This window comes from Eumetopias jubatus, unplaced genomic scaffold (assembly GCF_037043125.1).
Source record: "Eumetopias jubatus isolate StellerSeaLion01/CBP00866 unplaced genomic scaffold, mEumJub1_p1.0 scaffold_1, whole genome shotgun sequence".
Taxonomy (NCBI): Eukaryota; Metazoa; Chordata; class Mammalia; order Carnivora; family Otariidae; genus Eumetopias; species Eumetopias jubatus.
The window spans coordinates 132,310,556-132,336,911 of NW_028274807.1; the positions used below are offsets into that span (position 1 = coordinate 132,310,556).

General features: G+C 38.0%; 1 protein-coding gene across 8 annotated transcripts in view; it reads right to left on the reverse strand.

Annotated features, from left to right (window-relative positions):
* Positions 1–428: 428 nt before the first annotated feature.
* The window catches only part of SATB1 (SATB homeobox 1), a 98,937-nt gene continuing 73,009 nt past the window's right edge, over positions 429–26,356 (reverse strand). For 6 of the 8 annotated variants that reach the window (XM_088026338.1, XM_088026324.1, XM_088026329.1 and 3 more), the window contains 3 exons: positions 4,798–5,001; positions 4,132–4,227; positions 429–2,408 (listed from right to left, as the gene is read on the reverse strand). In XM_088026338.1, the coding sequence (XP_087882464.1) occupies positions 1,905–2,408; positions 4,132–4,227; positions 4,798–5,001 (804 nt within the window). In that variant the 3' untranslated portion in view covers positions 429–1,904. The remainder of the gene's footprint in view (positions 2,409–4,131; positions 4,228–4,797; positions 5,002–26,356) is intronic. The other 2 variants (XM_028099055.2, XM_028099050.2) reach the window with 2 other exon arrangements.

Below are 26,356 nucleotides of genomic sequence, written 5' to 3' on the forward strand. Positions count from 1 at the left end.
AAATAATAATAATAACAAAGCCCGAAACCCTGGCCTCAGTCCTTTCCATGACCATTCACACACCTCATTTTATATCGTGGAGTGTATGGAGTTTTATGTTGCAAGAATTTTGAAGATGGTGTTTAAATCCCAGGTGTGTTATTCTTATTTTCTTCATTTAGTTCTCATAGTTATGACATACACAACCAAATGAGCTGTTATTTCTTATATTCCATTTATAACTTAAAAAAATACATTGCTTACTAAGAGGATTTTATACAGAAGGTCCATTTTTTCCCTACTTAATGTTACTGTTAAAGGCCTTTAAAATATTTATACATTACCTTAAAAAAAGTGTTGCCATAACTAAATATTGTGATATAAATGCAGATGAATTCACTCTAAGCACAAATTCCTAGAGACTAGATTTATGTTTTTGTTGGCAGGTCTTCTATCCTACTATCTCTGTTTATTAGGCAAAATGTTAACCCCAAACAGGTCATGGTCTTCACTGTTAAAATTAAAAAATGAGCACGTGTTTGTGATTTAAATTTACAGTGTTTCTAGTGACTTTTCAATTGCTCTTTTTAAAATCAGTAAAATATCAAGAAAATATTAACATGCACCTAACTGAGGGCCATCTTTGACTCTTTAAAGTTACTTCACATAAGCAGACAAACCCTACCATGTCATACCATACAAACAATTTTAATTGTGTAGTTACAGTCAATAACCACTCCTAATCAGAACATTTCTGCATAAAGAAAATTGTGATACACTTATAAAAACAGCCAGCTGTAACAAAATAGCTGGTGTTTTCATAGCCATAAACTCATAAAAAAGAAATACACCTTTATACAGAAATTTTATACAGATGTAGCTTTAAAATTGATTGTAAACCAAAGGAAGACACATTGCAAACATCAATTATTTTCACATTAATTGCATAATTTTCTAAGGTGATCTATTAGTTTTATTTACCTAAGCTTATTTGCATGATAGTAAAAATTGCATACAACAATAAGAGTGAAGCTTATAGTATGAATTGCTTGGATAACATAGAGCACTTTTTATAGGCAACTGTGTAAAGCACATTTTCTCTATTTAAAACTTTTAAGACACTTTGTTTTACTGCCCATCAAAATACATTTATAAATAGAAAAGAATCAGTATGGTAACAAGAGAAGCAATATTACATTTAACGGAAACTTCCAAAAAATTAATTACAACATGATGCTGCAGGATCTACAAATAAATAATGAGGACTAAATTGTGTTTCACATTTTCTTTTCATTTTTTAAAAAATCATGTAACAATGAGAATGAAAAAAATTACAGTGAACTTTTATTTCCAAAATAAAAACAAATTTGAATTACGGCAGTGCCATATAATACAAGGCATTTGTTGGCATATGTCATCTTTAAACTGCATTCCACAGTCTATAGTTCTTTTGTAACATACAATAGAGTAACAAACTCTTTTTTTTTTCTTTTTTTAAAATAAGGGGCGCGTTTCCAAAGATCAGTGTGGAGTGTTACAGAAATAATTAAAGGAAGGAAATAATAATCACAGAAGTTATAATGCTTGTTTGAGGCTCCAGAATAATAATTTCTTTAAAAAAAAAAATCACTGGTATCATGCTTACGGGGTACACAACTTGATGTGTCCCGTGAACACAAATTTTAATTCTTAATACCAAACAATCCTCGATGCTTCACCTGGGGCTGCCCAGCAGTTTGTAAAACAGAGTAAAACATTTAGTGCAGTCTGTATTATCCTTTCTCAACTTTCCTGTTTGTGCAAGTTTCTGAAGATTCATTGGCCAAACAATGAACAACAAAGGTTTTCTGAGAGAATACAAGGTGGACTTCTCATTTCATTAGTAAATACCAGTGGCACTGTTGAATGAAAATAATACTTTGATCTCAGTCTTTCAAGTCAGTGTTAATGTCCGTGTTTCCTTCCACTGACAGCTCTTCTTCTAGCTTCACCGAGAAAAGGGTGTTAGCATTTTTGTCTTGGACACTCTCTTCCAAATCCTTAAGCAACTCCTCTTCTTTGTACTCGGCCACATCCACCTCTAGGCCGGAGTTGTCCTTCAGTTTGCCGTGGTGCTTGAGATAATACCGCTGGTTCTGAAAGAACTTGATGATGGTGTACTTGGGCAGGTCAAGTTGCGCGGACAGAGTCTGGATGGCCTCTTCGTCCGGGTACAGGCCTACGTCTTGGATGAAACTCTGGAGGATGCCCAGGGCTTCCACGGAAATTTTCGTCCGCGGCCGGGTCTTCTGCCGGTTCTCGTCCTCGGCCTCGGCGGGCGAGGCCACGGTGGGCTGCCGAGGGGGGAGCCGGGGCCCGGCGGGCTGCTGCGCCTGCGCCTGCGGCGGTGGCGGCGCCGGCTGCTGCTGCGCCTGCGCCTGCGGCTGCTGCTGCAAAGAAACAAGCGGACAGTCAGAGCGCTGTCTTCTTACCGCGTGGCGGGCAAAGCCGGCTAGAAGGAGGCGACAGGGGGCTGGGAATCCCACCTGTAGCTTCTCCCACCTGGAGCTCCTCCGAGGGGGACAAAGATCCAGGACGCAAAGGGAGGCCAGCCAGACGGCCCACGGCATCCGGGAAAGAAGTCAAAATGGTAAGAACCAGGGAGGGGAGGCACGACTAGGGTTTTGGCGGGAGGGGGGGTGTGTGGCTACTGGGCTTCCTTATCAGAGGTCAGTGGAGCCTCCCTACCCTTCATTTTCAGTCTCGCTCACGGAAGTGAAAGCTCAGCGCGCTGAAAATGTGAGCCGTGGACTTCACCAAGATACGCATCAGAAGGCGAAGACAGCAAAGCAAATTATGATGTAAATAATTAACAAAGATTTAAAATGAAGATTGAGGAGTAAGGATTTCAAAGGCATTTTCGAAAAGAGTGCTACAGAGCCCTGGGAGAAAGAAACCTGTGTTTTGCCCCATTTCATCCATGGCTAAAGCATGGAGCAAGAATAGAAAGTCTTATTTAAACTCCAAATAAAATGGATAAACGCCTGCTCTTCTTCAGCAGTATCCCTTAAGACTCCAAAGGATTTTTGAGATTCTCACGTTTGTGAATTTCCTACCAGTCAGTTCCGATTTAATACACACACAATTTCTTACCAAATTGCACTAGGCTGACACTGCAACTCTCTTTTTTCCTTACCGAAAAATAAAAGTTTGATCCACCGTACAACGGCTAGCAAATTGTTTTGTCTATAGTAAACTCATGTGATTAGGATTTAAATTTAGTGTATACAGACACGTTTTCGTAATTAGTGTCTGTATATGTGCTGTAATTTCCATACACAATTATACATAACAAATGTGTGACACATGCACATACTGTATACTCTATATATCCATAATTCTTATCATCAAAGCAAATCAACCTGAGTAAGCGGCAAAATATTAGAGCGTTTATACTGTGCCTAAGCATTTCCTTTTATCCCCCTAAGAAACAATTTTATTAAAAACAATTTACATCCTCAAACAAGTACTATTTTTATTACTATACATATACCTGTCTTTTTTTTTTTGTTTTTGCTAAACAGTAAGTTTTTCAGGCTTTCATGATTATTTTAGTGTTTGATATCCTAAGGGATTCTCTTTTCCAATTTATCTTTAATACACACTCAAGGACTTTTTTTTTTTTTCTTAGTGGATGGATAACTCTATTTTTAGCTAGATAAATATATACATTCCCCACCCACACTCACAGCAATACCAAGAAATAATGCAGGTGATTCAACAAAGACAGTAGAATTTTAGGACTCTGGAAGGCAATGGCATTTTCTCTTAAAGGGAAAAGCTAAAAACATCCCCTTAGATTTAACAGAAATAGGTTCTACAGACCCAGTTCATTCAACACGCTTCCTTAGAAATCAAGGCCATAGGGCACCAACAAACTACCTGGTCCCAGAGCTTTCCAATCTAGATTCATAGGGGAGGTCCCTCAGTGGACGAATGGAGACAAGTCCCATGACAGAACCCGCTAAGCACAAGGCTGAATCTGCTGGCACAGTGGTCTTCGGCCACCACCATGGTTAGTATGTCCTCTGCAAGTCTGAAAATTCTGACCAAGGGAGCAGGTCTTTACACCACCCCCTCTCTTGCTGGCATAGGTAACTTGTGCCCGCTCACCTGGGGAGCAGCACCGAGCCATGGTGCAGGGGTCAGCAGGCCTGGTAAGAAAACGCCTCTAGACTCTCCTTTCCCAAGGCTGGTGGGAGAGGGGCTCTAAAGGAAAGACAAACAGACATGACTCACCCCTAACCTGTGTTCTGTGAGGGTGTGGGGAGACAGCGACAAGGTGAAGGAAGGGCCAAGAAGTCAGAAACAAGATTCCAATTAGGTTTCCCTCCCCTCCTCTCTTTGGACAGTATCCAAGGTAGAAAGTTCTGATCGTACAAACCTCCTCTACAGAAACGGCAGTACTGGTAGTCATTAAAAAATAGGTGGTATTTTTTAAATGGACTTTTAAAAAACAAAAACAAAAAACAAAATTTGAGCTCTCACACAAAAAACAACCCAATTCTAACAAAGACGCACTTGCCAAACCAGAAGTATAAACAAAGGGGGTTCCTGGCATTTTGTGGGTGGGGAAGTGAGGGAGAAGGAACACAATACACATGTTGGAAAAAGTGTGCTAATTTTCCTTTTATTCCCATGAGCAAGATGGCAGTGTATTGTTATCTCTTGCTAAAGCCTATGTTTAGACTGGCGGGAAGAAGAGAAACGCTAATTTCCCTGCTAAGTTTAAAGCTCTATTTACTTAGTGCTATATTGAGTTGGCCAAGGTAAACGAACCTGAATCTGCTCTGCTGGAACATGGATAATGTGGGGCGGCCTGTCGCCATGGTGATGCACCGCGTTGCTCTCCTGTTCATAAATGGCATCACGTTCTGGCTGAGGAAGACTGAGGAACCTTCGGATCATGGAGAGGTTCTCCCACAGAGTCCTGTTTTCTGGAGAAGGATCTTCTTTCCAGCGTAACAGCTCACACAACCACCCCTTAGAGACAAGGGCATAATAGGTCAGTTATGCCTGTGGGGAGCTGATATTTTCCATTAAGAGCTAAAAAGAAAAGACCCTGTGAAGTTAACTTTTTTCCATATGCTCAAAAACACTCCAATCTGCTTAAAAAATGTTTTTAACCTGTTAAGAGAGAATAGCTGTGGCTGTCAAGGAGGCAGGCTCTGTTTCTAATAAATGTTCAGATTTGCATCTTAAAGGAAGGTCACGTTTTTTATGATTCCAAGGGCAAGACACATTTACCACAGACTTCGCAATATGTGAAATAGGAGAAAAGCAAAGCTGAACGTGCTTCTTGTCTTGCCCAGCTTTCTTGTCTGATGAGCAGCCATCTGAGATCCTGAAGGTATTTAAGAAGAGATAGGACAGATTTTTAAAATAATTTGTTTCCTAAAAGGATTCCCAAAGTTTATGGTTTTTGTATTAGGAAGGAAACGACGTGTAAATATGTGTGTGTGCGTGTGTGTGTGTGAGACAGAGAAAAGACACGTGCAGTAGAGTGAGCAAAAATGTCATCCAGTGTAAAGCCTAATGATCAAAATGGGCGTTAGAAGACTTCTCCGAGAAACAACTTTCCAAAAGGACATCTCGGAGCCTGTTTTTTTCTGCTCATTGCAGTGCACGAAATATGATTCACCAGACAAGAATTTTAATAGATTTCCTGAACTGAGAGAGAAGGAAATGTCCAATGAATGCCAAAACCTGAACCTCTCTGATGACTCCCTTAAGGCCCCATTTTTGATCCTCAGATTATCAAGAACTGAGTCGTCCAAGAGGGTACATCGTCTAACATTTTCTAATCCTCACGCCAAACATTCTTCATCTTGGCTGCCGTGATGGACACTAGGCAATGGGGTGGAGAGTAAGAGGGAGCCTGTCCCACCCAGACCCCCTTTGCCAAGCAAGGCAACCACCTCCAGCTGCCGTGCTGAGGCCATACTCTTCTCCAGAGCAAAGTTTGGAGATGACTGGACAATTACTCCATGTCCTCACTGACCCCCTCACACCCTGGGGTGGCCAGTGATTGGCTTACCCCGTGGTACAATGTCCCTGCCCTCTTCCCTCAAAGTGACAACTCACTCAACCCTTCAAGTTTCTCTCTGGAGATGGCCCTCCTCCCATCAGTACAGACTACCTGAGACCATATTCTTACTGGACCCCTTCCTCTTCCCTATCCTCCCTCACTCCTTTCGGGTCCTTCACCAAATCATACACACGCGATTTCCTGTCTTAGACCCTGCTTTAGGGACTTGACCTAAGATGAAGGGATTTCTTGGAAATGCCAAGTAAATTAGTTGGACGGGAGTGGAAGGAGCACAGTTTATTATCTGATTTTAGAACTAGCCAAGGAGAGGTTTTGTGTGTGTGTGTGTGTGTGTGTGTTGTTGCGATTGTTTGGGGTGAGACCAGAGAATGGTATGACTTTTCTTCCCTTCTTCCCAAACTGAACCATTGGAGAAAATTCTCCTTCCCCTTCCAACTGCAATATACGGTGAAAAGAAATAAGGCCCATTCTTCCCCAGATGGCCTATTTGAGAGAATTTAAAAGAAAAGCTGGAGAGCTGATAACATCAGCTTCCCAAGGCCCACCTACTAACCAGCCAAGGGTGAGTGACTGTTGCTAAACCTCATGAGATCTACTAATTTTTCTGAGACATTTGTTTTTCTACTCAGCAGGTCTTGTAATTAAACAAACACGTACAAGGGGACGGTCATGCAATCATGCACTCATTCAATGCCACTGAATGCGTAATTCAAGGCTAAGGGAGCAGGCAGTAAATTGAAGATTTACCTGAGAGAATATTAGTTAAAAAAAAATAATAATTGTGATTAGAATGTCACCGAATATGCTTCTTTTCTAACCATGGCAATTCTGTTTATTTCCAGAAAAATATGATGTGTCACATTTTAGCTCTATTTATATGAGTATAATATTAACTCTCAAACTGTATTTGAGTAGTTAAAGTATTTGAGACCCACTTGCATATGATGCCCTGGAGATGTTTATTTAGCTCTTATTGGCAAATATTTGCTATCTGGATTGAGCCATGAAAACATTTTATATTTTCCTACATCTCAGCTATTTCTTTACACTTTATCTCTAAGTTTTGATGCTGTGCAGGTTTTAGATCTACATCTTCCTGCAGGCTTGAATATTAACTATGGTTAAGATGACTCTCCTCCCCCCACAGCTGAAGAATGGAGACCCATTCTTCAGCTACAGCAATTGACAGGCCCCCATGCCTAAACAGAGCAAATTGCTACAATTCTATTTACCTTTCCAGATGTTAGCAGATTCATAAAAAAACAGAACAGAAAAGTTGGGGGGGGGCAGTTTTTTGTACTTAGCTACTACTGTATACTATTGCAATAAGTGCTAAACATTGGATATCTAAGATTTTTTTTAAAGAAATAAACGCTTGTAACTAAAAATTGCTAAAAGTTAAATTAAGAACAATTCACGTAAGAAAAGCTTCTTGAAGAGAGCTGAAAAACGCCAATAATTTTTCCAATCCTTTAGAAACTTTTTAAAGTAACAGATCAGTTAGCACTCGGATATATGTGAAAAAACATGTGGATCACAGATGTTCTTTGGAAAAGAAAATCATTAGTTCTTTTAAAATGGCTAATAATGATGGCTAATTCCTAAACAATCACACTCATGCTGGTTTAACAAATATTTCAGAAAAGGAGCCCTGACTCATTCAACAAATATTTTGCTCATATTGTCACTTCTGTGTCTCTATACTTATGAGATGGATCCTTATTTTTATTAATTGCCCATGACTAACATAACATTTCCAGTAGTTTGCTATTAACCTCTGCCCTTAAATAATACTTCTAATTCCTTATCTAAAAATAATTTGATGAATTATAAGTTTGAAGCATGTCTCTGCTAGCCTTTCAAGAGACATGATGATTTTAAGGGACTGAAATCAGATGCTTCTTAGAAAAATATTTAACGGTGCAGCTGGGAACTGTTAGTTCTACAAGGGTATTCCAAAAAGAAAAAAAAAAGGGGGAGTGCTTTTCTTGATGTGTGTATCTCTGAAAAAATAATGGAAAACAGACATTTTAACACGCTAGTTCTTTGTCAGCAGAGACACTGGCTCATTCCCAATTTATGCTGGCAAAAATAAGATCAATTCATTCTAATACTATTTAAATACCTTGGAATATTCTGACTACCTCAAATCCTATCAATTGAGACTCTATTAATGATGACAGTAATCTGATCTATGTTTTGCACAAAGTGACTAAAAAAGCCAAATGCTTTCTAATTCCCCAGTACCTTTTTCTAGGTCACTTTTTCGTAAGTGATATTGTTAGAGCAAATAAACTTGGTAAGACAATGAACATGTCAGAATATTGTAATATCTGACAAATAATGATGATTCCCCTAAGTACTGTATTGGTTTTTAAATGATAAATGTATAGATTTACTTGGTAGAGGAGAGACAAGAAATGAAATGCAGTACTTTGTTGCAAAATGTGAACGTAATTACATTTTTAAGAGCGGTCTCTGGGACTTGAAATATTGTAAGACCATAGACAGGAGTAGTGAGCTGCTTCCCAAATTAAATTAGATCACGACTGTTCTGTACAGTAGAAAAGACAGGAGAGTAACAGCCTTAAAATAATGAGACTGATCCATTCTCAGAAAACTAAAATGGTACAAGGAACCACCTAAACTTTAAATGTAGTAAATTTGCCAAGCAACATTACACTGCATATAAAGAGGGCAAAATATAAACAGTAGCCACATGTAAATAAATTAGTAAAACTTTCAGGATGTTACTACTTTTTAAACTGACGAAGTTTAATTTGACACCTTCTGTTCTAAACCCTTTGTTTCTATTCAAAATCACGCCTTGAGCTGTTGCTATCAATCACAGCGCTCCCCCTATTACTTAAAAAAACTGGCATGAACCCTGAATAAGCTGAAAATGCCATGCAGATGAATTCTGAGATAATATGTTCAAACCTGTTATATACAACACAAATCCTGTAAAGTTATGTATTGTAAACCTACATTTATTGAGAACTAAAAGTCTTAAATCCATCTGCCACAAAGGAAATACTGTTATGTACTTTATAGTAACCAAGAACCATCTGCAAATGTCTTGCTACCGTAAGCAAGAAAATGGTGCAGAAGATGCTAAACCTAAGACTGCATGAAATAAATAACATTCGTTTGACTGGTTTCGGTGAGGAATCTATTAAAAAAAAAAAGTAAGATGGGGGGGGAAGGAAAGAGAGAAAATGCAGAATGACTGCCAAACCAGTACTGAAAAAAAGCAAAACAAACTCAATGACAACACAATGGCAATTTATTATGGTCCATGAAACACATGACTGTATGCTCATTTTAAAGGAAAAATTAGCAGTTCTAAACTCAATATTCTAATGATGTGCTTTACTGACAGAATCTTGTTGTACCACATTTAAATAAAAATCCTGGCACCTTCATCTCTCAGCTGCTAATTTCCAACCAAACTCAATCCTTGATTTCTACTCCACTCTTTTTAGAACAATTAATTCAAGTCAATTCACTTTGAACATTTTAACAGAGAAGGGGTGTGCAATGATTTTAATTGAGGCAGAGAAGTAACCTCCTTTCCTGAATGAATTTATTGTACCTCTACAGCCTCACGCATGTAAAAAAGAGAACCCTTCCAAGAGCTCGTTCTGTGACAAAGCTGGGAGTACATAACACAACTAGCTTTCCAGGGGAAAAGAAGCTTTAGTATTCTCTGAGAAAAAAAAAAGTCATTTCATACAATATACAGATATGTATCTCTTACTGTTATGTACATATACATTTTAAACCCAAGAGCTATAAAAAAAAAAAAAGAGAAAGAAAGAAAATGACAATTCTTGCTGCAACGAAGAAGGAAAAATACATTTTAAGAAACGGAAGGATAATTTGAGTTGTAAAAAGCAAAACATTTTATAGTCTGTATTTATTTCCCCTCACCCTCATCTTTTATGTGTTATTTGCAGGAGTATTTTGTTCCAATCTCTGGGGCATATAGTATAATAATATATGATATTAAAAGAAATCAATCTAAATAGGGAGGTATTTGATACAAACATTTTAGTGGAAAGCATGAATTACATTTTAGCAAGTAGTAGGAACAAGGATTAAGTACATAATCCATTAAATAGTACTTCCAACACAAAAAATTCAGTATTGTAGACTAAACTACACCAGGCATTTTGAATGAGTACATTTTCAACAACAACTAACTATAAAGCTAGCAATTTATCATTCAGCAAATAATTTTCTACTTTTAAAAGAATCCGTAAGTGTTACTTATGCTAATGAAGACAGTTTTTAATCTGCCCACAAACATGTTAATAGAGGGCAATTTTTTTTTTATTTACAAAGCTGTCGGCACTCGTGGGTGATTTCATATCAATGTTCTATAAGCTGGGGGAAAAATGGGTTCTAATTGTCAGAGTTGCAGAATCTTTCACCTTTAGCATGAAGGTTTAAAGATATCACAAAGATGCAAAGTGACTAGTGATGTTTTAAGCCACCCCTTTAACATCCCAGAAGCGTCCCATTTTCACACTTTTTATGTTTTTAACACACGCTGCCTCAAATACAGTCTTAACACACGAACTTCTCTGGGGGCCCGAATGCAGAGACACACAAGGCCTCATGGAGGGGATCACCCCAGCTTCCAGGTTTGAGGCCTGGATGCTTCACGTACCAACTTCGACCCTCTTTTTCAAGAACAATCATCACACTTCAAACAGTGAGAAACAGAACAGTGGCAAAGCAGTACTGAAACCATTTTTAAATTATTTACTAGGTTAAGAGGGTGAAATGATACTTTAAATACATCAAATTTCATCGTCTAGGCCATTTTTTGGTGGCAAAGTGGTATTGATCTTTCCAAATGCTTAAAATTAACTATTTTCCAGAAGGTCATTATTTGATTAAAGGCATTAAAGTTGAGGGCAAGAAGCGATGCACTTTTTCTTCTTCCCCATTCAAATCATCATATAATTTAATAAAAACCATCCCATCATGTCCTGTAATAAAAACACTTATCTTAAGATACTGTTCTTTACCTAACATATTAACCTTTAAATGTTATGAAGTTCTTCAGAAGAAAAACCTTTGCTAAAGCAGATTATTCTATAACATAATGAGAGGCCCCCACCATTAACATTAATAAAGATACATGTTCTCTTCTATGGAATTAGTAGGAAATACATTAATCTTTCTCCCCAGTTTAATAACATCTACTTTGTGTACAGTGAAGAGAATCTCAGCAGGTGCTGTGAGTAACTTTTCCTGCTAAGTTAACAGTGGTCTTATTAAAAGAAAACATGGGAAATAAGTTTGAACAGAGTCGTACCAATAAATTTTCATGCTAAAAGTAGCACATTACACCCATTTTATTTAAAGATGGGTTTTAAAAAGAAACAGGGTTGTGAGTTCAACTTTCATGCTGGGTGTGGAGCCTACTTAAAAAGAAACATATTTAAATAGGATATTTGTGTGTGTGTGTGTGTGTGTGTGTGTGTGTATTCCCCAAATATATTTATTTTCAAGGCATGGTTTCTGATACTTGTATTTACTGAAAAGAAAAAAACCAGTCATGATATTTAAAAATTATGATTTTTACACTTCTCTTTCCAGGTTATATAAGGAACTTAATATCTTAGCCAAAAATCTGTGGGTTTCCATATTGTGGAAATAGGACAGACAACGGCTACCCATAAATTTCTCATGAGTCCATTTTTGCTACTTTGTCTTTAAGAGGTTAAACACATCTAGCAGAGTTTCTGGAGGTTTCTTTTTTTTTTTTTTTCCTGGATGTCTGTGTTCATACAATCTGAGGAAAAGCTCCCATTAAAATTTAGTGAATTTTGAATAATCAGAATCATTTGGTAAATAATTTTTATTATGCAATTTTGCTTAAAATTTAAGCAAGTAAAAAAATGAAAGTGGTTTTTTTGTGCTCCCCTCTTTTCTACCTTCTTAAAAGCCACTGACTTTATGGCACACATAAATATAGTGTTTTTTCTTTTGCTACAGATTGTTTGATCCATAATAAGATTATCAGATGACAATCTGGCCAGAGTAGATAAAAACAGTTAAACACTTAAAAAGGTTGTTGGGAAGGAGATCTTACAGTTTAAAGAATATTTTCAGGAGAGAGAATCTGAGTAGGGAAAAAGAGGAGGAATGAAAAGAAAAGCATGAAACTGTAGATAAACTAGCAAGAAAATAATCTTTAATTTGAAACAGAATTTCCAAAGAAAGGCTGAATTTTCCTTTAAAAACATTAGATTTGGAAGATATCTAACTTAAAAGTTTAATTTTTCTTATACTTCATAAACTAAGCTTCTTTCAAGATAGTTTCTTCAAAGCTTAAATGAAACAAACAAAAAATCTGGCTTACATGCCTGATGCTTGAATATGGGCTTGGTAAAAAGAATTTTTTGTTTCAGTGATATGATTTGGCTCCTGTTTAACATTTACACACACTGTGCCTTAATATCTTAAATTTTTTTAAAAGATCTATCCATTTATTTTAGAGAGAGAGAAAGAGAGCACGTGTGCTTGAGCAGTGGGGAAGGGGCAGAGGGAGAGAGAGAATCCAGCTGAGCACAGAGCCTGATGCAGGGCTCAATCCCAGGACCCTGAGGTCATGACCCAAGCCAAAACCAAGAGTCAGATGCTCAACCAACAGAGAGCCACGCAGGCACTCTAATATCTTACTTAAGTTTTTATTCTCTCCTCATTCTCCATAGTTAGTGTCGTTAAAAAACAGAAAACAAGAAAAAAAAAACTCAAGAAAAAAAAAACAGAAAACTCAGTACTCCCAAGGTTCATCAATTTTAGCCTTGTTTCTATCATAAGGAATCATCTTCTCCTTTCCACCTGTCCACCAATGCCTGGTCAGTCTGGGACCCTTCTTCTTTGAGTTATGCTCTTAGACACCAAACATTCTTTTTAATTACTTCCGATGGACAATTATTTCGATTTCTGAACAAAGAAACTTTTAAGTAATCATTCCTTTTCTTAACTCAGGGTAAAAAGTACACCAATGATGACTAGAGCTTCAGTGAAGAATGAGAGAACCAGTGCTATCGTATAGAGTTGTGATGCCTACAAGAAGCAAATAAATATGATGTTTAATTTAGCCTATGGAACTTCCTGACAGATAAATTACAAGTGTAACTAAGCTTTCTTGAATCCCCCAAGCCATCCCTGAGATGCCCTTGGAAAAAAGATGCTGGGATGAAAATCACTGCTCTGGTCTTCTGTTTTCAAAGTGCCAAAGTTATCTTAGCTACTCAAAATGACCTTCGAAGGCTTCCTATTATAGAGAAAATGCTCACACTCCCTAGAGGTGCCCTGAAGGCCGCTCCCAATTGCATTCATGTCCTAATTCACTGGACTATTTATTAGCTGTTGCCCAGCATTTCCCCACATTCTATTCTCCATTCTTCATACTAACAGGAAACCCCTTTCTCCTTTTTCCTGCCCATCCAAATACTAACTCTCCTTCAAGTCATGCTCAAGCACCTAAGTATATCGATAAAGGGTTATATCCCATATAGGAGTTTATGTACATGAACTTGAGCAAATTACCATTTTGAGCCTCAGATCCTCCTCTACAAAGAACAGACAGTATTAATCTTGCAGGATTGTGGCTGGTACAAATGAAATAGAACACATTCAGCCCCGTGCCTGGCTCCTGATATTTACAAAAAGGTCTGATGAAATTAATTGAAAGTACTTGCCTTAAAATGGCTCACAGTATAATTGGGAAGCATTCAAAAATAACTACCAGTTAAAGACAGTGCATGATAAAGGTCAATGATGGACAAACACCAAGTGGGATCCAAGTAGCGAGGAAGAAGAGATGGGCTGAGTGGTCAAGGAAGTCTTTACTGATTTAAAGTGATACTGGCTTGACTTTGAAAAATGGGCAGTATTTAAAATGGGGTGGATAATGAAAAAAAGAGGGAGATGAATTAGTGATATACCAAGAAAAATAGGCAGTCGAGTACTTTTTGAACTGACTATGCCCACCATTCTTTTGCTATAACTCTTTACCGTATTGGACTTTCTTGAGAATACTTAATTCCTGGGACCTCACCTCCTATACATATTGTACTTCTAAGATCCATTTGTTAAGAAAGCCTGGGTTTTAATTTGAATTCCTATTCTACTACTTACTAGTCCTGGTCAGGTTATTGAAATGCTCTAGACCTCAATTTTCTCCTCTATAAAATGGGGGTAATTTTACCACTATTCATAGGGTTTGTGACAATTCATGCAAGGGGATCGGCACACAGTAACATTATGATGAATGTCATTACTATTATTATTGTTGTTGTCATTATCACAAAGATAATCCAAAGGAATTTGACTATCTAGAGAGTTAATGAAAAGAAATCAGTTATCATGTCCTAACTTGAACCCACTATCTTCCTCCTACAGACTAGGTTCTTCTCCGATGTAGTTTAACTCAATTAATAGCATCACCACCCACCCAGTCACCTGAGCTGAAAGGCTGTTATTTGAAGTATAAATTGGTATAATCTTACTGAAAGGCAATGTGGAAATGTTGAATATAGAAATGTCTAGTAATCACCTTCAAAACACAAAAGGCTTTTTGATCCAGTAATTCTACTTTTGAGAACTGATCCTAAATAAATGATAATTAAAGATGTACACAAATATTTAACTATAATAATGTTCATGTTAGCATTATCTGTGATAGCAAAAGGAGAATATAACTTAAATATGTCTCAGTAGGGAATTAAAAGGTACGTATAGTATCTGAATAAATGTAAGACATATACATGTACACACATATATGTGTGTATACATACATATACGTGTGTGTGTGTGTGTGTGTGTGTGTATAAAGAACATAAATCAGGCTATCTTTTGTTAATTAGGATTATGGGTATTTTATGTTTTTATGCTTGCATTTTTTAATTTTTCTATAGTAGCTGTTTTTAATAAAAAAATAGCAAACAGCTTCAATTAAAAATCTGATTTTTCTTGTCTGTTTGCTTTATAAGAGAACAATCATGAATTCCTGCCAATTCTACTCCTTCAGAATGTTCCTTGAATTGGTTCCTTATTTTCCATTCCTACTGCTCTGGTTCAGGCCCTCAGCATTTCTTCCATGAACTAACGCTGATGGGTTTCTTTAATCCAGGCCTCCCCCATCTCAACTGAATTACATTTACCATAAACAAACGTCCACACAAATAGCCCTTTGAATGGCATCCTCTTCACTTTCCTTCACCCAAAGGGCCTAGACAGGCCCCGAGGCTCACACTTCAATGAGTAAGTGTAAAAATGAAGCAAAGGATTCCCTGTTAACACTGAAGTGGCAGTAAGTTCGGGGAGAGAGAAAGGTATAAAAACTGCACAATCTGGACCCTTTAGTTAGGGGCAAGGAACTGTACACATCTCGTTATTCCTGAGGATATCATGTATTGTAGCAAAGTCCAACAACTTGCATTTATAATGATGTTGCATTTCAAAAAATAAGATTCCAACTGAGCTCAGCTTACTAGGTTTAAGGAGGCAGGGAAGCACTATTAAAGGCTTCAGTCAAAAGCAAATACATCGATTGTTTAAAGAAGCTTAATGGGAAACTTCACTTTTCCCCAACCCCTCAATCCAAATAAGTATGTGCTCTTATACGGCAATGTTACGAAGCAAATCTCTTAACATGTTGCCTCCTAAAGTCACTAATAAAATTTTACAGTATTTATTTTTCTATTCAAAATTGTGAAGATCATCAAGAAAAAAATGTTGCTGAATCTCCACATATGCCATGTGCTAAGAAAATAAAAAGAACTATAAAAATTTGAACTTATAAAATGAAATCATTTTTAGGTGATGATTTACCTGATACAGTGGTTTGCTGGCTTACAGAAATAACTTACTGCAGGTTATTTTAACAAATATTTCTGCCAGTGCATTTTTAATTGATTTATATGAAACTTTTCAACACTGCAGATATCTCCTAGAATGAGCTATACGTCCCATTATGCATATTTAGGGGCTGGGAATTAAAATTTTAAATCTTCCCTCTCTGATATCCTAGGAAAGATAACAAAGAATTTTTAAAACCAGGGGAAGGCAATTTGGGATTGGAAAAGTTATGGGACTCATATCCTAAGAGGAACAATTAAGCGGGCAGGGTCATTATGAGCTCCCGAGTTGCTTATGATTTTGCTGATAAAGTAACACCCATTTTGTGGCCAAAACCCACATCATTTTATCCATTATGCAAACCTACTAATCAGAAGTTGGCTTAACTGAGGGACTCAAATCTCTTCACAAGGACACTTCAAAAAAAGAACGCATAAATATTTCTAGAAGCATCATGTGGATCCCAGTGACAAGGGCTGGGTTATAATTTTACCAATAAAGGGAGACAAGGGAGGCTGGGCTCTCTGCACAGGCCATATCAGTCACTCCTCATGACCACTGATCCTGTTTTATACCTGGGGAAGGTAGGCTCCGGGAGTGCCCCAAAAGGAAGAGGACAGGAGTCTGCCCCTACTCTGTCTTTCTGAGCACAGAGCTCCCCATCTTCCCACCCAGACTCCCTTAGGAATGTGCTGAGTTTTGTTTTAAGATTTTATTTATTTATTTGACAGAGAGAGCAAGAGAAGGAACACCAGCAGGGCGAGTGGGAGAGGGAGAGAGAAGCAGGCTTCTCGCCGAGCAGGGAGCCCGATGCAGGGCTCGATCCCAGCACCCTGGGACCATGACCTGAGCCAAAGGCAGACGCTTAACAATTGAGCCACCCAGGTGCCAGGAATGTGCTGAGTTTTGTGAGGGCAAAACTGAGAGCAGATGAAATATGCTTCTGAATCATTTTTCCTTCTACAAATAATTATTAAGTGCCATCTATGTGCCACCCAATGTGGGGACAGAGATAATAGGGAGTCATTCCTGCCAGCACTTAAGAGTCCAGTGAGGGAAGAAGAGCTTACATTTCAGATGAAAGCTGATATTAAAGGTGAGGCTCCCTGACACAAAGTCTCTAGTCGAAGGGCAAAGGCCCTCCCTCTCTCACAAAGTCCTACACTGTATGAGGCATCAGAATGTTGGAGAAAAGGCTGCCGATCAGCTTTCTGGTTTTGCGGCTGTTGTAAATGTTACTGCAATGACTCTAACCCTTGCTTACGTGCTATGAAGTGAAAGGCATTTGAAAAATAAGCATACTACAAAGTAATAAATAACAAACATTTCCCTGGTAAATTCAAGAACTGTTCCACTAACGTACTAGAAAAAATATGTAATTCCCCCCCCCCACATCTAATTGATCTAATCATTGATCTCATTTCTTTTGTGCCATCGACCCTTCTGGCAAGCTGGTAAAGCCCACAGATGATGCCTTTCCAGAACAATGTTTTTATGTGCCTGAAATAAAATACATAAGATTATGAAGACAACCAGATATGCTGAAATACAGCTATCAAATATTTGTGCTATAGTAATATAAATGCTTCTTTATTAACACGCTAAATAACAAGCTCTAACAACAGATCTGATAACTACTGTAATTTTATAGTGATGAGCAAAGATAATATTTTGAGATACCTGCAATACGTAATGTGATGTGAAAATATTTGTGGTTTTTACTGATGACAAATTCATACCTATTGTTAATACGACTATGATTTATTGCCCATATTGATAATTGAATAAAATGTTAAATTTCAGTAACATGTTAATGAAAATAAAGATTTCTTTTTCTATCCAAATTCACAGATCCCTTGGGGGAAGGTGGGCCACAGGTTAGGAACTCCCACCACCCCACATGCATGTGTGTATATACACACATATATTTCAAATATTTTTCTAGAACTATCTTATATAAGCCCCAAGTAGTTTAGGAAACTGGTATTTATGGATTCATGGAACCAATTTCCTGGGTTTTTTGTGGGTTTTGTTTTTTGTTTTTTGTTTTTGTTGTTGTTGTTTGCCACTAAAGGACCATGCCTGTTAGGGATGGGTTAGAGGGAAATAGTTAATCACTAGTACGATGGTTCCCAGACTGTGCCCTGAGGAGCCCCAGGTTTCCATCAGGGCATGTCAATAGTGCCATGGTTGATAAGAATGCCCACGCTTACCCAATCCTCAAGTCGACCAAAATGGGGGAAGATTTTTATTTGATTTATTTCAGTGCTGGAGGAGATTTCATTCATAAAACAACAGTTTGACAGCTTAAACATTTTTGATTAACAGTTGAACTACCACATATGGACCTCACTGTTTTTCCCTGGTCTTATTACAAACTCAGAAAATGGGTTTACAACCATGAATAAAGCAACCATATTCTAATTTAGTTAACTTCATACCATCCAAGTAACTGTAAAGGCAGACAAGATTAGCAGATTATCCTTTGAGAAATTCTGTCAGAAGAGGAACACTAACGAGGTTTTCCAAAGACACCTGGGTTTCCCAAACAGAAGGGGATAAGGTAGCAGGGCAGACAGAGGACGGCAGCAGGGAAAGGAACAGAACAGTGACCTGGGCACGCCATGGGGTGTGGGGAGCTATGCAAAGGTTAGGAAACCAGAGGTAATCAAATAATGGTCCTTGCTCTCAGCACCACTTTTCAAAGAGCAAATGGTTTTAAAGTATTTGCCTTTAAGATTTGAGGACAGGACAGAAGGAGTCTAGTCAAGTAGAGGGTTAAAAAAAAGTGAATAGGAAGATGGTAAGGGGGGGCATAGGTAGAAAATAACTCCCACACAACCATCTCCTCACTATATATTATAGGTAGCACAAAGCTAAATTTATCCAGAAATATAATGCAACTTTCTGTCTAGAAATTGAGCTTGATGGATAAGGCTTTAGTCCTTATGGTTATCCAGGGTCCAAGTTATTTAGTCTCTTTAATCAAAATACTAAAATAAAATCATTACCCATTAGGCTATTACCCTTCCCCCAATCTCCAAACACACAAGCAAAAATTAATTGCAAGCCAGGAAGAAAGAAGGCAATTTAGACAGTAACAGCTTGGCATGGACTGAGCTGGATTTCCTAATAGCATTTGTCTGTTTGTGAATGTATATTTTATTTACAGCCTTCACTTCCTTGACCTTATTGAAAGTAATTTATTTTTAGCTAATCTGCATTTCATTTAAACCACCAAATACTCCATCAATGAACCAGCCAAGTAGCACCCTAACAAGTAGCACTCGTATTGGTACCATTAGTAAATGGGTAAACATTTAAAGGAGACATTTGGGAATGGGCAGTCCTCAGCAGCTATTCAATGCTACAGGCACCAATTTATGAACTTGGAAATATGGGGTTCAAGATATTCCTTCAACTGAGCTGTCATTCCCTGACTTGTTTTTCTTATTTCACTAACCTCTTCCAAACCTGGGATTTCTCATGGACCGAGAATAATTTTTTCCTCTTCAATGTGTTCTCCTTCCCAAGACTTATACCAGTCCAAAAACAGTGAAATGTTAAAGGTAGAATTTCAGGCATCAGTTAAAAAAACAAACGGAAAAATGTGTTTAAGGAGGAAACTCTTCAGCAACCCTTCAAGTCACACTGTTTTGTGGAACCACCGCCCCGCCGCATATTAAGCCAAGCCCATTCCCCAACTAAACGGAGCTCATCTCATCTCTATACTGTACTGGTTCTGCTAGGTCCTTGATAAAGAGAGAGAGGTCATCCAGGTGCGTAAAAACCAGTCTCAGATGCATTTACATCAACCTTCAGCTCATCTCACACTCTATAACATGAAGTTCATACACTGGATCCCAATCAGTGTATGAACAATCCCATATATCCACCTATGAATGCTTTTTGGCTACAGACCCCAAAATAGCACTTGGTCTGTCCAAACCCCCAAACTAAGCCCTTTCATTATTCAAAACCTTGCCTCCTCTGTGACTCATTTTCAGACTAACACACCTGTCGTCGGTACCTTCAATCAAAATAGCATCCTCTTTCACACATGTGCACCTGTTTCAGCAGCAAACTCACAGAACCTGAAACTGCAAGGGACATTAGACATAATCTGACCCAACCTATTTTACCTTCCTGAAGGGGAAGTTCAGAGCCTGAGAAGTTAAACGACTTGCCTGGGGCTACACAGCATGAGAGCGGTGGAACTGGGATCACCACTCTTTGCAATCCTCAATGCTTTCTCTGAAAGATGAAGTTTATGTCCAAGTTGTTATATAAACCATCTGTGAGTTTGTCAGTTAGCTACCATTACCTTATTTTTATCTGACACAGACATTCAGGAACATGCCCTCCCATTCCTGTCAGCTTCGGAATACAAAGGTGAGCTACACTGTAAATGATATTGATGATTTCAACAACGAAAAATGCAAATGGCGGGTCCAAAAGAAAATGGCAAAGAGCCAATTCTCCTTCCTGTACATTTTCATGAGGATCCAAGAACATTGCAGAAGAACAACTGCACAGTGCTAGGGAAAGTGGACAGAGTTGGGCACGATAGAGTTTTCTGAACTACTTTCTGCTGGATCTTCAACTATGATTTGTTACCAAATACATGAAAACTGTCCTTTTATTAGGGATCTAGCGGGGTCCATAAAGAAAATTATAATCTTTTTTTGAACAATGGGATTCTTGTAGTCTAATTAAATTTAATGAAAAGATATGCTCTTCCCTCATACTCAAAATACTGAATATTCTTAGACTCTGTACATACCATGGCAATCCCTAAACAGTAACTTTTTTTTTCTCTCTCCTTCCTGTTCCCTTTTGTATCAACAGGTGTGCTGGGAACAAAGAAATTCTAACATACAAAAACAAAAGTTTGCGAACGTGGAAAACTAGTGGATGATTTTTCAGAATGTTAATGAAATCTTGACTTGCTAAGGAATAAGTTAAGTTTCCTTTCTGTGGTGAGCTCTACCAATGACTGCAAGATGTGATTCAATTTGCATGCTGGCTTATCACTAACATATCTTGAAGTAGCTGTGCAAAAACTTCCAGGTCATTAAAGCAAAGGCAGTAGCAATAACGTCATAAGGTATAGGGTTTTTTGGTTTTTTTTTTTTTAAACTCCACTTTTCTTATTTCTTGGACTCATCCCCATACACCTATGCTTTGTATATCAAACCTCTTCTTGGGAATCCTAAAATACAAGTGACTGAAGCAGCAGTGGGTTGAGCTAATGATCACTGACCGATGCCTTCACCTTTGTGTTAAGAAGGATTCTGAGGGGACATCTGTATTCAACAGGAAATAGTGTTGTGACAGATCGCCGAGGTGTGGGTTGAATCAGATCTTCCACAATATCTGCATCTTGCAAAATGACTATAAAGGCAGATGAAGAATGTGAGAAGCAACTGATCTAATAATTTGGTATTAACTGTGTGAACTACTTAGCATCTGAGATGGGAGAAGGGTTCTAACTAAAAGGCAAACAATTTTTTTTTCTTTAAAGTGATAGTCCAGCCAGAAGAAAGCATGAAGAGGCAGAAAAATGTTAAATTTCAAATTTGGAAGATATCCTGGAGCAAACCCAAAACACAGAGAAAACAGCCAGGGTAAAGGGAAAAAAAGTTCTGGTAAAAAAACTTGGGAAGTGAAGTTTTTTTGTTTGTTTGTTTGTTTAATATAAGAAAATAACTAAGGAAGAGGGGGGAATGAATAAACTAAGGGAACAGGGTAAAAAACCCACAGTCTATGGGAAATGGCACCTCTTATCATTTAACAGGAATCACCACAGAATCCTAGGAAGCTTCCAAGAGAGGTTCATAACTGAAGGAGTAAAACAAAAATAAAGATAAAAGAAAAGGAGTGTCTTTTATTTGGCATTAAAAGACATTTAACTAGGTTATAGCTATGGTTTTAAATGTTCTCTAAAGTGGATTGTGGTGAACCTTCTCTAGAGGTACGGCTCTAACTCACCACTGATCCTATTTCTTTCTCCTCTCTTAATTTTAGTTTTCTACCAGCTTATTTGCCTTCTTATGGCTCCAATACTTTAATTTCTTTATGGCTGGATTCTTCTGAGACTGGTGATAATTCTGGCCTTATATGGTAACCCAGTGAGCCTATACTTTCTGCCAGGTTATCTCCAAAATTTCTATGGAAACAGAATTCACTGGTTTTGAACTCTACCTTTCAGATTGATTCTGCATATCAACAAACATCTCTAAGAAATAAATTTCCTGATTGAGTCCATTTTGTTTTTTAATTGTCTGGGATAGAACCATAAAGCCTAAACTAACAACTTTTCATTTTAAAAAACAGGGAGACTGACCTTTAAAATCTATACATGCCCAACAGTAAAATATTCTTTCAGAACTCCTGTTCAAATAAAAGGTTTAGCACAGAAAAAAATACAAAGGGATAGACCAGAGGGATATTATCTCTCCCATCCAAAATAAATCTTACAGAAAATAATGGAAAGTCCAACAGAGAATCTTTCTCTCATTCGAGTTTTGGTGAAAGTGCCAAAAATGGGATTTGATAAGGATTTTGATAAAATAACCTGGAAAAGACTAGGCAACTTCTCCATTTTTATAGACACTTAACTTCTTTTCATTGCATTTTATTTTTATTTAAGCACATCTTCAACACACACACATACCCCAACTCTAAAAAAAAAAAAAAAAAAAGGGCCTGAAATTTTAGTTACACCACATGTGGTTTTCATTTGTGAAAAATGAACAAGCTGTTTGTGGTTAAACTGTCTAATCGCCTGTTATCAATCTAGCGCTGCATTCAAGATTTACAGGATACATCAGCTTCTGTGCCACATTAGCTGTAAGGGGGGGGGAGGAAAAAGGAGGAGGAGAGAGTTTATCCTGAGGAATAATATTTCCAATGCAGCCACACTCGCACTACATCTGGTTGTGCTGGTAGCGGCAGTTAAATTGAAATATTTCACAGCGTGTGTCAGAAACATGCAGAATGGTAATTATGACAGATCTGATTAAGCCGGAGTGCCACGAGCTCCCTGGCCAGCGCCGGTTGTGCAGGTGTGACCTTGTGCGTGCCTGCGTGTGTAAATAAAATTAATTACAAGCGAGAGGGTGAAGGCTTCAGTGACATCACAAAGCGGAGAAACTCCCAAGGGGGAGACCTAATGGAATATTTTCCCTCAGTCTAATAATACAGTTCATATTGACTTGAGGTAATTAGTGGGATCATTAAAGCAGTTTTCCCGGCGTATTTGGCTGCCTGATCAGATTAGTGAAAATGTTCTTCAGAACAAGCCCTGTGTGGTCTGCCAGAGAGGAGGAAATAAAAAGCAACAAAGCATATTTTGGAATGATAAGCAGCGCTGGACTTCTACTCTAGCAAAAAATCTCTACTTCTCTCTGGAGCCTATAGATCTAAATGTCCTGTCCATTTTAATTCTTCTATTCAACTTGGGTATTTCTATACACATTCGGGGCTGTTTCTTTCGTTTCCCCTTTCCTCTCCATCAAATCAGACTGCTTCGTCACCAAGAGCCATCCCAACTCCCAGCAAATCTCTTTTAAACAAGGCAATTTTAAAATTGGGAAGAGTATCGTAAATGTTTGACTGTTCACTGACAATATGGGGCAAGTGGGAGAGTCAAAAATCAGGGGAAGGAATGCCACTTAAAATTCACCTGCTAAACAAAAGATTCTTCTCTTATGTAACACAGAACAGGGATTTAAAATTTTATTCGCATTTGGATCTCATAATGGGTGCAGTGTAGGCCAAAGTTGGGGCAAACATTCTTCCAGTTGAGCAGAACACAGAGCCCTCATCAAGAAAAGGGCCATTTGTTTGAAAATACTCTATTGAGCATGCTCTACCTTGCCACTGGAATATGCCAAGCGCTGTCACAGATGGCAGGCTCTGACAGTTCCCATCCGTAGCGCCGATACTCGACAGTTCAGCACAAGATCAGTGACATTCTGTCTCATTAGAACCACGCTAATTATCACAGCTAGTTTCAGGGGAAACCATGTGTTGCAATGGTCAATTTGAAGGAGTCTGTGCATCAACAAACTGGTAATAAGGATCAGACACCTTATTATATGACAGCATGCTGCCTATGATCTGATTTACGGAATCAGAGGCACTGAGGCGGCCGAGGAGGCTGGCAGTTTATGAAACAGTGTGTTTAAACCCAATTCCTGAAGCATACTGGTTGAAAAGGGAATTGTTAAAAAATATACACAAAGGCAAGTGGAGTTGTTGAATCAAGCAATCAAAGGAGAATAGATTCTCTAATAACATACAACAGAAGTAGATTAAGACTTAGAAAAAAGACAACTTCATCAATTTAACAATTGTATGGCAACTCCACAAGCGGATGGAACTTGTATTTTTAAAAGGTATTTCATGATAAATTACAGGATGGCTATATTTCTGCTAATCTCTAAAATATATACATTTATTTTTACAGGAGTGGTCTATGACATTGTGTTTTGTCATGCAAAAGAATCGCATGTGTAAAAGCTTACCAACTATACTTATAAAAATGAATAATCTTAAAGGTTACTTTTTAAGATACTGAAGGTATTCTGGCAGAGCAGAAAAAAATCCACCTGAGATTCGTATTAGCAACGTAACTTTTTCCATCCTTCTCTTAGCACCTTTCACTGATGTGAAATTTTAATGGTGCAGTTTCTTCCAGATCTATTTTTCTATTGTCATTTTACATAAATGCATTTTTATAGTTCATTCATTTCACAGGGCCTTTATTTTCATTTCTCATATGAGGAAAAAAGGAGATAAAGCTAAAATAAAACCTACCTTTACTACCCAAAACATAAAAGACAACTGTGGAGACTTCTGAGAAAACACTTTTCCTTTCAACTTGGTAGTTTGTTGAAGGATTCTATCAGTGTTAAAGTTATGTGCTAAGTTTAGGCGAGTTACATTCTGTTTGAGGACCGACTGCTGTTAAGAGTTAAATCCCACGGGCTTGCTCTCTTCCCTGCTCCCATTCTATGGATGCCTGAACCTGTCCTGAAGAACTCACGCGTCACCTGTCAAAACTGATCATATCATGGAAGAGCTTCCAGAAAGATGAACTTTCACAGAATATTCTTTGTCCACACTTTTCAACTTTACCCTAACATTTTAGGACAAAAGGTGGCTTCAGATTAAAGCAGATTCTACAGATGCGTAATTGGTATACTCATGCTTTAGAATGTGTATGCTGAGATACTCTCAAGTGGCCCACTCTTGTGGTAACCTTCCTTGGACTTCCTCATATGATGATCCTCTTTAAACAGATGGCCCAGGGGCGCCTGCGTGGCTCAGTCGGTTAAGCGTCTGCCCTCGGCTTAGGTCATGATCCCAGGGTCCTGGGATCGAGCCCCGCATCGGGCTCCCTGCTCAGCAGAGCCTGCTTCTCCCTCTCCCTCTGCCTGTCTGCCTACTTGTGATCTCTCTCTCTGTCAAATAAATAAAGAAAGTCTTAAAAAAAAAAAAAACCAAAAGCCTTTTGAAAAAAATTAAAAAAAAAAATAAAGAGCTAGCCCAATATTCACCTACTGATTCCTTTCAAATACTGTCTAAAATTTTCTTGAGACATTTTCTCAAGATGGAGAAAATGGGCTTAATGAATTATGACTGTATTTGTAACAGTTAACTTATTAAGTGGGTCAATGAAGAAAATGTATTTATATGATGCTAAGGAATTAATTTTAAATTTAAGGGAAAAGAGTGAAAATTTTAAGTGATTTGAAAGTGGCAATAAGGTAACTGAAAACCTTCTGTTCAACTTGTTTAAAACAGGTAAACATCAAGTATATACAAGGAAAAACATCCTTTTACATGATTTTCTAGCCCAAAATATAATGAGCAAGTAAGTGTTCTACTTAATTCTGTTCCTTCTTGATCAAACCCTAGATTTATAAAACATAGGCTTGTCTTTAAAATGTAGACAGGCTGATATTCACATCCACAAATTTAACTAGCTCTTAAAACACTGTGTAACAATCACGTACCTTTTAAACTGTTAGAGTATGTCAATGTTTGTGTATTTAAAATCATTGATTTCAACAGTCCTGTTTAGCAACCAATTGGAAATATAAAGATAGGTCTGCATTTTAGAAAATTAAATCCAATATGGATTTCCAGTATTAAGACATAAGAGATTTTTAGGTGGTTACCAACACTGGCCACCTTAAACAAGAGATTGATGGAATTCCACATCTTTCTTATTCAAGAATGCAGCACAGGGGCCTCCCACATGGGTGTTAAAGTGCATATGGGCAGGTTGCTGAAGTGGTTACACCCGGGGGGGTCGGGGTGTTGTCTTGCTTCTCTCCTTGCTCACCCCTCAAAGTACTTCTCTGGCCCTTCCTCCCCCAGGGAAGCCAA